This window comes from Callospermophilus lateralis, chromosome 12 (assembly GCF_048772815.1).
Source record: "Callospermophilus lateralis isolate mCalLat2 chromosome 12, mCalLat2.hap1, whole genome shotgun sequence".
NCBI classification, from domain to species: Eukaryota; Metazoa; Chordata; class Mammalia; order Rodentia; family Sciuridae; genus Callospermophilus; species Callospermophilus lateralis.
The window spans coordinates 98822983-98837754 of NC_135316.1; the positions used below are offsets into that span (position 1 = coordinate 98822983).

Below are 14772 nucleotides of genomic sequence, written 5' to 3' on the forward strand. Positions count from 1 at the left end.
CCCATGGCCCCTCTACCTCGTCTTCTCTGTCAAATTCTGAGCGTGAGAGTCTCAAATGGACTTTGCCCCTGCCGCAAGCGGGAAGCGCGCACGCGCATTTCGCAGGCGCTAGGGTTTGCCGCGGGTGTGCGGGGTTGGGTGTTGCCGAGCGAACGTGAAGCTTGTTTATCCCAGGGCGGGACTACGCTTCTGCGCGGCGCAGGGCCTCCCGGGAGCGCGCGCGGACGGTTGCCGAGGCGACAGGGATTGGGGGCGGGGCTGCGCCGTGGCTCCGCCGCCCCGGCCGCCGACCCCGCCTCCGGCAGCGCTGCGGCTGTGCTCCGGCGCGCGCTCCGGCGCCGGGGGAAGCGGCAGCGGGCGGGGAGCTGGGCGTGGAGGCGCGAGGGGCGGGGCTGGGCGGGTGGCACTGCGGGCCCGCGGCTCGGGCGGCTCCGGCGGCTGTCGCTCCAGCTCGCCCTCAGTCTCTGCCGGCGCCCGCGGGGTCGCTTCGCTGCCCGGCTCGGCCCATGCCCAGGGCCGCTGCTCTCTCAGCTGCGGGCCCGCCGCCGGGGTCCGGGGGTCCGCCGCGGCCGTGAGGTGGGGGCGGCCGCCGAAGGCGGCGGGGTCGGCCGCGGGGCAGAGTCCGGGGCGCAGCGCAGCGGGCGGAGGTCTATGTCGCGGGCGGCGACGGCGGCGGCAGCCGCGGAGGGACGACGATGCGCGAGTACAAAGTGGTGGTGCTGGGCTCGGGCGGGGTAGGCAAATCCGCCCTGACCGTGCAGTTCGTGACCGGCACCTTCATCGAGAAATACGACCCCACGATCGAGGACTTCTACCGCAAGGAGATCGAGGTGGACTCGTCGCCGTCGGTGCTGGAGATCCTGGACACCGCGGGCACCGAGCAGTTCGCGTCCATGCGGGACCTGTACATCAAAAACGGCCAGGGCTTCATCCTCGTGTACAGCCTGGTCAACCAGCAGAGCTTCCAGGACATCAAGCCCATGCGGGACCAGATCATCCGAGTGAAGCGGTGAGCCGGCCGGGTGGCCCCACAGGGTGCTGGGGGCTTGGCGGCTGCAGCTCGGAGTCGCAGTCCGGCGGCCTGAGCTCCCCGCGCGGGCCGCGGGGAGGGAGCTGTGTAGGGAGAGGGCGTCGAGCTTTGGGCTTTACCATTCTCCTGTCCGCCTGAAGCTCAAATTTGAGTGCTTTGTCTCACTACTAAAATTTGGCATTCCTTTAACCCACGGCAGAGCCCTTTGTCTTTTGGATGTTGTTGGTAGTGCCGGTGCAGAACCCCAAAGGAAACAAAGTTTGAAACTTGCCGGGGGGCGGGAGGGGGGTGGGTAAGTGCGTCGGGGAGAGGAGAGCTGTGCGAGTGTAGGTGAGACGTCTGCAGATAACACACACACACACACACACACACCCCTACCTTTGCAATGTTTGACAGCAAAATTTTCACACATGTATCCTGTAATGATGTCAGTTCGAGAAGAAGGAGACCTTTATCTTTTCAGAAAAGATTTAATGCTGCCAGGGCGTTTTGCAAAAATGAACTCTAATTTAGTGCGAAACTTTAAAGACAGATTATCAAATTATTTGAAGACATCCTAACAGCTCAGTGGGGTTGCGAGAGTATTTGCATATGATAGTACAAATATGCCAGTCACAGTAAAATAATGCATCTTAACTTTTTCCTTATTTAATCTGTTCACTTTTATCCTCAGGCAGTGGGATGGGGTGGGGGTCAGAATGGAGGGATAAAAGCATTTCTCAAAACAAAATAGCAGTTTCTTCAAAAGTGCTACTGAAGTATTAGCTAATTTAAAGTTTATGCAAATAAATTCTTTCCTGTTAAATTCCTAAAGTGTTTTGGAAATACTGTTGACCGCTTAAATGGTTTAAAATGTTTGTTTTCTCTTAAATTTACTGAATATTTTTCCCTATAATTTAAGCATCAGAAATGTAATAACGTATTATTGTAGAGTTTTGGTAATTTTTTTCTGATTATTCTTTAATTACATGTGACTGTTTCATCTGGTCATTATTAATGTTGCCAACAATTTTAGTGTCATTTTTTTTCCTGGCTTATTCTACCCATAGTTCTAAATGTGAAGACATTTACTGAAAGATAGGTGTGCTATAGACACAATCACATTATAAGTCAGTGTGAGTCTATTAATTTGAAAGAGCCAGGGCCAAGTCACTCATATTCAGGGGATGCTTACAATGCATTGCAAGTGATGGATAGTGCTACGTATGAGATTAAAGGGAAGGTCCTTTCTCATTATTCCACCCGCAACTCATTGAGTATATACTCTTAACAGCAAAACTAAAATTTTGTATGTAAATTCTTGTGTTAAATTCCAAATTAAAACAGTGACTATTTCACTATTTTGTTCTCAAATCTGTGCATCCGATAGCTTTTTATTTCTTCAGTCTCATTATCTTAAAGTTGTTTTGTAGTTAGATGAGCAATTTTGGTATCTATGTATATGATTTAAAGGAGCTACATTTAAATAACTCAAATCCTTAATTATTTTCTCCTTACCCCAGTACCACTCAATTAAAAAGAAAGCAGACTCAAGAATAGGTAGTCTCATTCATTGTCTCAGGTCAATTTAGACCAGATACATATATCAAATAATCCAAGTGAATGCTCCAGCTATCCCACCCTTCACATTTAAGTGCATACATAATACATTATAAAGTGCATGTACAACCTGGATACAGGGCTAACTTAGCAGAAGCCTAGGGCAAAGAATATGGCAAAGTATTAGATAGCATGGTCCTTGTGTTTTGGGTTTCTTGTAATATAGTGCAAATTACTTTTCTCAGTTGTAATAATGAAATAGTCTGTATCCTGTAACAATTTGCACTGTGATCCAGGAAAAGAAAATAGAGTAAAATTTACTTCCCAGATGCCACTTTACTCACTAGTCTTAGTTCTTTATGTTTAAAAGGCCATTGAGTAGCTGAATTAGAGTTCAAAACTGTTTTCACTGGAATTTAACTACTGTATATTCAAGAACACTCAGACCCTTACTTCTATGTCCTCTTTTTTATACCTACCCTAACCTCATCTTGTGGCTTCTCAATCTAACATTTTAGAAGCTTTATTTTTGGGGTTCTGGAGATTGAACCATGGGCACTCTATCACTGAGCTACATCCTCAATCCTTATTTTTTATTTTGAGACAGGTTCTCCCTAAGTTATCCAGGTTGTCCTTGAACTTGTGATCCTAAAGCTTCAGCACCATGTCCCCACAACCTAGTCCCTGGGATTATGGGCATGCGCTGCTGCACCCATCTTAGAAACAATTTAATGGGAGAGAGGATTGGCTATAAATGATTTATATTCTAATACAATCTAAAAGTAAGGCATATATTAAGCTAGCGAGCATTCTCTAACTCGTCTCACTGAAAAAGAATAAAACATGATTTTCAAATGGGGGAATTTTGTATTCTTTTGCGAGCCGATTTTTAAACTTCCCAATTGCTATAGTAGGTATTCAGTAATTGCTTCCTTTGCTCATTGTGTACCAACTAGCTGCTTTATATATATATGAAGTAGTTGTTAGAGGACATTTAATATCACCATAATGCAGATGATGTAACTGAAGTGCCAAGAGATTTGGTAACTTATCTAAGACCACTCACTGATGGAAAGGAGATTAAAACCAGTGTCTTTATGAATCAATGTATCCTTTTCTGTGTTAGTTTGTCTTTCAACTTGGTGTCTGCTGGCCAAATCAGCTCCTAACCTTTGGTCTCTAGGTCAGCACTGTTTGATAAAAACACAATGTGAACACATAGGTAATCTAAAAATTTCTAGTAGTTGATTAAAACTTAGGTAAAACTAATCTTAATAATCATTTTATTTAACCCACTATATCCAAAATATGGTGATTTTAACATATTATCAATATTCAAAAATTTATTAAAGATATCTTTAAATACTAAATCTTTGAAATATGGTGATACTTACAGCTGAACTTGATAAAACTAGCCTCTTTTCAAATGTTTAGTTGCCTCATGTGACCACAGGCCAATCTGCGTAGCACAAGTCTAAGGTATATATATTATGGAGAAATGCTTGCATATTTCTATAAGCCCTAGTTTCTGTGTTTATGAAATGTAGAATAGCAGGCACCTCTCAGAATTAAATGAGATAATGTGTATTAAGGTGCTCAACAAACTACTTGGTACACAGAAATTGCTCAAAAAATGCTAGCTGTCTTTTTGTTACTTACTTTGTTACCCTAACTTCTTTAACTTTTTTTCTGTGATATAATTGTAATTTTAGAAGAAATAACTTAAACTTGTAATTGCATTTTGAAATGTAGAATAGCAGGCACCTACTATACCACTAAAATATTTGGGGGAAACTGAGACCAAAGGACAATACAAACAATCTTCTTTCCACATCCTCACCAGTATAGACAGGTGAGGATAAAAACAATTAGAATTAAAACAATCTTTGGCAAGAATTTTGTTGGTATTCTCTTAAAACTTACATTGCCTTATGAGGGATCCTATGAAAAAAGGCAAGAGAATGAACATTTAACATAGCCAGACATTGGATTGTTATTAATTAGAATATTTTGCTTTTAAAAAAATAAAACTGGCCCACATTTCCTTAAGTATTAAAGGTGCATACACATACATGTGTGTGTGTGTGTGTATGTGTGTGTGTGTACATGATCTCTTGGCAAAGCCAGGTTGACCAGCTGAAAATGGCCTTATGTATAAATTCATATGCTTTTTAAACTTGACTTGAGGTGAGATCACATACACAAAGAAGAGTGATGGGGTGCAAAAGTGTTTTAATTGTAATAAAATTAGAATTCTTTGTGATTTCAGAATTACTTTTTTATTACTCATCCCGGGGTCAGCCATGGATCTAACTTGAAATCTTGGGACATTCTATTCAAGGACTGTTCTTAGGATAAACCCTAGAAACCTTCAGTAGGACCTTTAAAGCCCAGCATGTTCCTGTCCCTCCTGGCCTTTGCAGCCACACCTCTTACAGTCTTCATTGTACTCTAGCACCTTGACCTTATCCTTTTTTTTTTTTAAATTTTAATATTTATTTTCTAGTTTTTCGGCAGACACAACATCTTGTTTGTATGTGGTGCTGAGGATCGAACCCAGGCCGCACGCATGCCAGGCGAGCGCGCTACCTCTTGAGCCACATCCCCAGCCCCTTGACCTTATCCTTGAAAGTGCCTTTCTCTTGGCTCTCCTTCCTGTAGAACTCTTCCACCTCTTTGCAGAGTTAATTCCTAATCATTCTTCCACCCCTGCTTAACAGGTTCCCCCATTTAAGGAAGCCTTCTGCTGCTTCCCAAACTGAATTAATCCCTTTCCCGTCTTCCCACACTAGACTAACTTCACACCTCACCCTTCCCTCAGCCACACAGACTTTAAATATCAGTGTACCCTGTACTTTCCCCACCTTTTTTTGTGTACTCCTCAACATGTACTTATGTACTGGTGTGATGATTTATATACTGTCAGTCTTTCTCACAAAACACTGAAGTCCATGTGGCTAGCACTGCTTCTAGCATGTAGGAAACGATTAAGAAAAATATGTTGAAAAAGAAAGGTTGGAAAGAAGAGTGTTTGTATTGTCCTTTGGTCTGTTTCCCCCAAATGTTTTAGTGGTATAGGTGGAGGGGATGGTTTTTTGAAGTTGATTTTGCAGCTGGAGGAGTTGATCTTTCTTAGCTAACTTTCCTGGAGAGTACTTCTAGTTGGGCAGCAAGGGAATAGGAAAGTTTAAGGTGAACCTCCAAGAATCAGGAGCATGATGTCTTCCAGATGGAAGATATGGCACGGGAAATGCATAGACTATGTTATTTGGATGATAAATAGACCAGATTGGCCAAACTAGAAATTTTTGTAGAAGTGTGAGGGGAGGTAAGGGAAAATTTATTTTAAAGTTAAATTATAGAAGGTTAAAGACTTTAGACTCATCCTGTTGTCAAGGACTATACTCAAAATATTAGAGAAATAGTAGTAGGGAGTTAATCTAATAGATGGCTTAATGTAAATAGCTCTGTTTTATAACAGGAGGAATCATTGTACATATTGTGGTTATCTATATGAAGTATAAAGATTCTGAATTAGCATGGTGTCTGAAGGATCAGAAGGGAAGATGCAAGTAATATTATAAAGAATGAGTTAATCAAACTGGGAGAGGAAGAAAGGTCAAAAGTAACCTTGACATTTTGAACATGAGTGAATAAGATTAGGGAGGAATAGCTGGGAGAGATTATTTCAGTTTGGGAGATGGTGATCATAATCATATAGATAGCTGTGCCTAATAAGTAATTAGAATATTTGAATGAAAGCCCCAATGATCAGGTTATATGTGAATATAAAGACCCAGTGTCACATACGTAGTTCAAGTTGAGAGTAGATAAAACCTACTCAGTAGAGAGTAGAAATGAGTGAATAGCTAGGAATAGAAACGAGAAATGAGCATAGTCAAGGAAAGAACTTGAGAGCTGTAGGCTTGATAACACTGCACAGACTGAAGGCGAGAGGTATTGTAAAATTAGGGGAAAGGGATTGATTTGCACTCCCCAAAGGAAGTTATTACTTTATAAAAATTGTTATTTTCACATCTTTTAAGTGATCTAGCTGATTTTACTTTTCTTCTTACAATGAGTAATAGTAAAAACTTACTCTAAAACAAAAGCATGTTGCCAGTTGCTACGCATAGATCACGACCAGTTGGGTGGAGAACTAAAACCAGAGAATATATCAAATGATGTTTGTCCCAAGTAAGTGAAATTTCTGGAGCTCTGCTACCATTCCTTCTTCCTCCACAGACATCTCCTTCCTCAGGCACCAAAGTTTAATCCAAAGCTGAGCCTCCAAGGTACAGAACCTAATAGCTGTGAGTCACTTTTTTAGCATTAATAAATATATTCCATGAAAAATTGATGACTAATTCCTGGCAGTCAATCAAATAACCAAGATTTTGAGTATGGAGGACAGGAGTAATGGTAGGAGCTGTATCCATCTAAATACAGAACTAAGATTCAAAGACAATTGTGATTACAAAATAGAATATTCGTGTTAAAAACATGGACAATATAAAATAAAATAATAGGAAGAGGAGAGAATATGAATGTTCAGTTCCTCATCTTTTACTAGAAGAATTCACATGGTCAAAAATGAAATTTGTTTCAAGAATTTCAAGGGCTTGATGTTTTTCATAAACTTTAAAACCTTTTTATTGAACTATGACTGACATGCACAAAACTATAGGGACTTAATGTATGCAATATGATTTTTTTGGAGATAAGCATACACCCATGAAACCATCACCCTAATCTATACCAGGAGCCTGTCCATTGCCTGCAAAATGTTCCTTCCACTCTGGTCATAGATTCATTTATTCATTCATTCTTTTTTTGTGTTTTGTAGTAAGAACACTTAACATAAGATTTATCCTCTTAGCAATTTTTAAGTATAGAGTACCCTATTGTTAACCATACATGCCATGCTAACATGGTACAGTAGGGCCCTAGGACTTATTTGTATTGCATAACTAAGATTTCATACAATGAGTTGCTTTTTATGGTCCACAAAGTTTTTTTTTTTTTCTGAAATGGAGCTTTTATTTTGCTGTTTTATAAAATTAACACATATAATTTAGTAGTTTTCTATTTGCCATCCCAGGATTGGAATTTTGAAAATTTCACTTTGCAGATTGGGGAAATGATCTCCCTTCAGCTCTAACATTCTGTGAGAGCCCTTCTTGTTGAGGTTATGAGGGAAGGAGTGAAGTTTATAATCTTAAATAAATGAACCCTTAAATAATGACCCCTCATTCATTTTCAGCTTGTGACCTGCAAATCTTGCCTAGTTAAGATTTAATGATAATTCTATCAACAAAATCTATAACCAGAGGAATCATTAAGTGGAAATAAGCAAAAATAGCCAACCATTTTCCCACATGAACCAAAGATATCAATCTCCCCGCATATTGATAGATCCTCTGGTAAGAAGAACAAATGGATGTTTTGAAAGGTGACATTGACTGTCCACTGAAAGAAATATTCAGGCCACCAGCAAGTGGATACTGTTGAATTTCTGGCTTTCTTTTAGGAAAAGTCAGATGAGAAATAAACATTAAGTAGGAGGCAGGGGAACTGATGAAGGAAAAAGAGCCTAGAGACAACCAGCAGAAAGGGCACACACTGTTGGAGTCTTTTCATTTGCCTGTTTCCCAGGGGCAGAACAACTGAGTGGCTTCATTGCTGAAGGGAACTTCTAGGAAAGTATGTAGGACACATTAAAGTGCATATATCATACGTTTACACATATTTCTAAGAAGCAAGGATCATTACCTAAAACCATCTACATTGTACTTGATTTCTCAGGGAATTTGTTCAAGGATATTTTTTATTTTTACAGTTTTTCTTTTAGTTATTATCTTCAGAATTCCCTTAGGGAAGGATGTGAGACTTCATTCTAGGGTTTTCTTTGCTTCTGTTTTGTCTTGTTATCTGTTCCTATCTATTCTTACTTACTGTTTCTTACATTTATTTTTCAGTCCTATAGCATATAAAAAATTAAAAACTCTTTAAATCATTTTGGGGAAATTATTAGAGTTTGAATATGAGTCGACTTTCAAACACGATAAAACTTACAGAAACTGAATAGTTATAGATCTATAGACATAGTATTTTGTAGGAAATCTCTATCATAAAATATTTTCTTTAGTTGTAGATGGACATAGTACCTTTATTTATTTATATGTGTTGCTGAGGATTGAATCCAGTGTCTTGCACATTCAAGGCAAGCACTCTACTACTGAGCTACAACCCTAACCCCTATCATGAGATTTTAATGGTGTGTAGATATATGCCATCTATTAAATATTTTTGCCTTTGTATTTACTTGGCACAGTTGTGGTTTGTTTCATTAAAAAATTATTCTCAGTGTGACACAGAGAGACTTAGTTTCTTAACATTTTTTAATACTTTACCAAATGAAACTGAGCCCTCTGGTAGAATGATATCAGTAATGGTAACATTATGGTTTTAGACAACTGTGTTTCATTAAAGTGTGTAAGAATGTTGGTAAAGTTTAAAGAAATCAAAATATCTGAAAAAGAATGTTTCAAGTTGCTAAGATCTTATCATGGTATATTCTTAACACTAAATAGAGTTAGGTTTGTATTTATAAAAGATTGAAATCTCTCTGGAAATATTGGGCCTAATATTCTAACTACTTCACTGTTTTTTTTCTTATAAGAAGAAATTTTAAAAACCACATTAGCCAGATTTTTAATAAATTTTAGTTTAAATTGAAGGCTAATGATACGAAATAAGATTTTTAACCTTGTGATCAGAACAAGTTATTGGGTATCTGAATTATCAGTGGCTTATCATATTGAAGTCATGGTTTGGGAAGACTAATAGCAGATCATTATTGGAAGTTTTTGGAAGTTTGATACATTTACTTACTTAATGTTGGAAATTTACTGCTAATCATACATGGTTGAAAACTCTCTGAATAAGCTGTTTAAAATGAATTACAGCTGGTAAAGTAAGCACAATTTTATACATTCTTATTCATGTTGCTGGAACGTATTCACTGGTAGAATTGGATATGTGGAGTTTTTACTTGTTGATTGCTTTTTCTAATATTTACATTTTTAAAACAACAAAAATGATATTTTAGGGACAATAGGGTAATTGGTGATTTTCATGTTTTAAATGTTATATGTCAAAAACCAAAATATTTTAAAAACTCTGCCTACCTGTGTTGTCCACTCAGCAATGGCTTTCACATCTCCTTATCAGGGCCCTTGGTGGGAAATACTTTTGATATGGTGATACAGTGTACATGCAAGTATAAATCTATATAGCTGAAACCATTGTTTCATAAAACAGTAGTTAAACTTGCTATATTGCTTGTATTGCATTTTCCTCTTATTCACTGTTTTTAAGTTACCATCAAAGTGATCTCATCACACATAATTTGGAAGCTACTATCCTGTATCCTTTTCCTCTGAGAACACTAAATAGAGCTGTTTAATATTTTGGAACAATTCTTATCTTCTCCCTCCTGCTCTTGCAATATCCTACTATGCTATGTAAGAATTTGAAAACGAAACTGCTCCTGACATCAGTTAGCAGGTGGTACCAGCGGAAAGGTAGAATTAATCACAAAAGATACACAAATGATGTCTTTTGAGGAAGCATTTAGCATGTTCTTTTGTTGTGCAGATTAGAAATATGAGGATGAATTTCTCATGTAATCTTGTTCATTCAGAATAGCCCATACATTGTGGAAACTTTAAGGGATGTGTGGTACAGGTTGAGCACTCCTGACCCCAAAATTCAAAATTTGAAATGCCCCCAAATCTGAAACTTTTTAAGCACTAATGTGACACCACAAGTGTAAAATTCCACTCCTAACTCCATGTGACTAATTACAGTCAAAATGAAGATGCACTAAAAATATTATATACAGTTACCTTCAGGCTATATGTATAAGGTATACATGAAACATGAGTGAATTTCGTGTTTAGATTTGAGTTCTGTCCCAGGATACCATATGCCAAGTTTTAAAATCTGAAACACTTCAGGTCCCAAGCATTTGGGGTAAGAAATATGCAACCTGTAATTAATACTCAGGCTTAAATGTGTGATTGCAAGATTCTCCATTATCGTAACTGCTTGGGAGGAGGATTGGGAAAGTTCGGTGCATTGGTTCAAGATGGTATTGATTCTGTAAAATAAATGAAGATCATGATTATAGATATCTTAAAGTCATAAAATTGCCCAAGAGAAACATTATAAACCTCTACTTAAAACATTTAGGAGTGTTATTTTTCATGCATTCCATCCCCTTAAAATTAATAATTCAAATGTGGAATTCCTACATCATATTAATAATTCAATACATATTAGTGTTTTCTTCTTTACTAGATGTCTTTATTGCTATCTCTAAATGAAGTCTTAGAGTATTTTCCTCTATAATTGGAGAATTCTAAATATGTCCATCTTCAAGTTTCCAATGAACTTAACAACTATTGTATATAATTCTTTAATACAGTATTTTATTGTACATGTTGGTCTCATCTTTAAAGGCAGTGTTAATATTGCTAAAGCTGAGATCTGACACTTATTAATTGTGTAATTAGAAGAAGTTAACATTCTCTGCATTTTAATTTCCTAATCTGTAATATGGGTATGATATAATAACTAGTGAGATAGTGAACATAAAGTGTTTCTTTACATAGTAACCCTAAAATATCAACAATAAGGTTTCAACAAAAAATCACAGACATAGAAAAAAACATACAAACAAGCATTTATCTCTCCACGCCCCCCATGGGATTTTAACCCATGGCCTTGCACTTACTAGGAAAGCGACTTGCCACTGAGCTGTGTCCGTAGACTAGGACCTGGCTAAATTGTCCAGACTGACCCCAAACTTGTGATCTTCCTGCCACAGCCTCCTGAGTAGTTGGGATTACTGGCGTTCACCTCTGTGACTGGATTCTTTATATATAAAACATTGTGCTGCCACATAATTTCTTAGGAATAAGACTTAATAGCTTTATTGTATCTAGACAAATTATATACCTAACCTGGCACCACATTTCCATTTTTCTCTGTTGTTTTCTTCTCTGTTTTAAGTGCTAGCACCAAATGTGATGGCAGTGATTTTTAGTACATGTATTTTAAATATAAAACACTATGAAAAAAGTAATCAGCACATTAGTATTTATTAAATGTTTTTCTTTTTTTAAAAAGTTGATAATGGGGCTGGGGATGTGGCTCAAGCGGTAGCGCGCCCGCTTGCCATGCGTGGGGCCCGGGTTTGATCCTCAGCACCACATACAAAGATGTTGTGTCCGATGAAAACTAAAAAATAAATATTCATATTAAAAAAAAAAGTTGATAATGGCAGTAGATCCTTTTATGAATACTAAAAACTGCATGGAATTAAGATAATTTTAGTAATCTCTCTGACTAGTTATATATAGTTAAGTGTTGACAGCTTTTTAATAAATCAATTTCAGAAAAGTTTTCTTTTTGAACAAAAATCATCATCGTCAACATCAAAAAATATGGTTTAAGCCACCTCATTTGCATAACATTGCCCTGGGCATTATACAAAATAAGTACAAGATACTATCTTTATCCACTTGATATGCCAAAATGTACTATTGATGAATATATATTTGACAGTGTTGACTTGTAAGAAATACAGTTTTTAAAATAATTTGATTTCTAAGATTAAAAATATTTTTCCACCAAAGACACTGCCTTTTCTAGGCCACCTTTTCTAAGGAATTTTTCATTCATTCTAACTCATTATGGAAGGTCAGAAATTAGTCTAAAGGATTAATGACAATCAGATCTTTAGTATATGTATTAGTCTCTTCAGGCTGTTGTAATAAAATACCTTAGATTGGATAATTTATAACAATAGAAATCTTTTGCTAACAGTTCTGGATGCTGGAATGTCCAAATCAAGGTGCTAGCACATTCAGTGTCACAGATGACCTATTGTTGCATCATCTTATGATGGAAGGGGCAAAATGATTCCCTCAAGCCTCTTTCATAAAACCATTAATCATTTTCATAAGAACAGAACTGTTGTGACCTAATCATATCCTAAAGTTCCCACCTCTTAATTCTGTGTCCTTGGGATTAAATTTCAACATAGGAATTTTGGAGTGACAAACATTCAGAAAACAGTAGTATATTTAGTACATTTTCCTTCCTATCCAAAATATAGTTTTCGTCTTCCACAGATGACCAGCATACATTTATTCTGTTTCTTTTTCTGCTTTTGGAACCAATAATCCAAACAAATTTTGGCTATGAGCAATATTGTTTGGTAAAGTAAAGGACCAGATGCTGTTTGTTAAGTAGTTCAATATATACACGTTTGAAAGCTAGCTAGAAATACATATATACATACATACATGAGAAAAGCTAACTAGAAAGTTAATATGTACATATATGAAAGCTAGAGAATTAACAAGATTTAATATTTTAGTTTATTTTTTAAGAGGAAATGAGAAAAGAATTTCTCAATGGGTAATTCCATTGTTTTCAGAAGTCTGGCATTAAGGAACAGTAATATTTGTGTAAATTGTCTATCTGCTCTTGTTCTCAATGGCTTGGAGTGCTGTGACCTTTATTGAGGAAAGATGTAAGTGGAGTGTCATCTACCGATGCTCTAGGCTTGGAGGATCCTCTGGCACTGTGTGTGGGCTCACAGAGAGCCCTGGAACCCACACAGTATTTACCCTAAGAGAGGCAGCCAGAGTGCTGCCTAACAAACCGGTATCTTAATTATGACAGATGCCTCCCAATAACATTTTTAAATGCTGTTTTTGATGACAGAAAATGTGTATTCCTAAGACCACCAAGAGCACATCATCTGACTTTATTGAAAGAAATATGGTATATTTTTGGAGGTAGGGACTACTTACTTGGGGAAGGAGGTTTCTTCTGTTGCTTTCATCAGCTTATCCTGGTTCTAAAGCTTTTCTTCGTAGACCATGCCCAGTGGCTTCTGACAATCCCACGAGTGGCCCCTGAGTAAGTGCCATGTTTATTTTTCTTTAAAGGTAACCGTATGTCTCTTTTACTTGGGACTCTTCAGGGTTATACCTGTTGTCCTCCACATGCATCTACAATACCCCTTTCCATCTCAAAAGTATCTCAGTTTGGATGATAATTTTCTTTGGATGAAAAATATGTTCACTCTTTACTCTTACCTTAAATTCTGTTTTTAGAATCTTGACAGAAAATTTCATTTTCCCATATGATTTTGTGTTAACTAGTCTAAATAAACAATTTCTTTGACCTTGTCAGAACCTCTACTGCTTTTGTTAATTTGTTAGTCCTCATGAACTGGAAATTCTGCTCAGTTTTGAAAGGGAACATCTTTCACTAAGTGTGCTGGATTAAAAGTGGCCACAGGTTCTGTGATACAGCTTCCATTGAGAAGCAGAAAGTATTTTCTCCCTCTTTTGTGTCTACTTCGAACAAAAGAGTCTGGCAGAAGTGATGGAAGCCAGTTTGGGACCTACCCTCTGAAAGAACTAGCAATGTCTACCTATGTGTGAGCCTGAGATGACTTGTAAGAAGGCCAGCTCCCCTGCGAATACGTGCTAGGGGGACGGAGACGCCTTCTAGATGTTTCTGCCATTGTGCTGAGCCTGAGGTAGAGCCAACTTTGAGCCTTCAGCGGAGCCCCACTCCCCCTAACTGAACCTCTGGTGACCCCAGTTAGTATGATGTGGAACAGAAACTTGACCAACTAAATTCTGCCCAAATTCATGACCCACAACATTATGAAACATAGAAAAATTATTACTTGAAGCCATTAGCTTTTGGGGTAGTTTTTAATGCAGCATTTATTAGTTTAGATTATTTTTTCAGTAAACATGTTGATATTTTAGAAATTGTTTTGGTGAAAGAGTACTATTGACTCTCTGAATTTCTTCTTAAAGATCTTTACAAAAATATTTGTTGAAGATGAATAAGTGATACTTGAATGAATGTATCTTAACTCTTAAAACGTGGCACCTGCGTTCTGCCCCTGCAATTTATATATCTAATGTTGTTCTGCTCTTGCCCACACGACTATGATTTGAAGGTTACATTTAATTTTATGAAGAAGATAACATATTAAGGTTATGTATGCCCTTGGCAAGTGGTTATAATAGTTTGTATTGCCTTCTCCCTCTTCACCCATTATGTATATTCTTTATGACAGCAGTTGACAGGGCTGGGGCTGT

At 37.9% G+C, this 14772-nt stretch overlaps 1 protein-coding gene across 1 annotated transcript in view; it reads left to right on the top strand.

The window, feature by feature from the left end:
* The first annotated feature begins 518 nt into the window (after nt 1–518).
* Rap2a (RAP2A, member of RAS oncogene family) overlaps nt 519–14772 on the top strand; it is a 37557-nt gene continuing 23303 nt past the window's right edge. Inside the window, exon 1 of the mRNA XM_076871999.1 lies at nt 519–1009. Within this exon, the coding sequence (XP_076728114.1) occupies nt 696–1009 (314 nt within the window). The 5' untranslated portion in view covers nt 519–695. The remainder of the gene's footprint in view (nt 1010–14772) is intronic.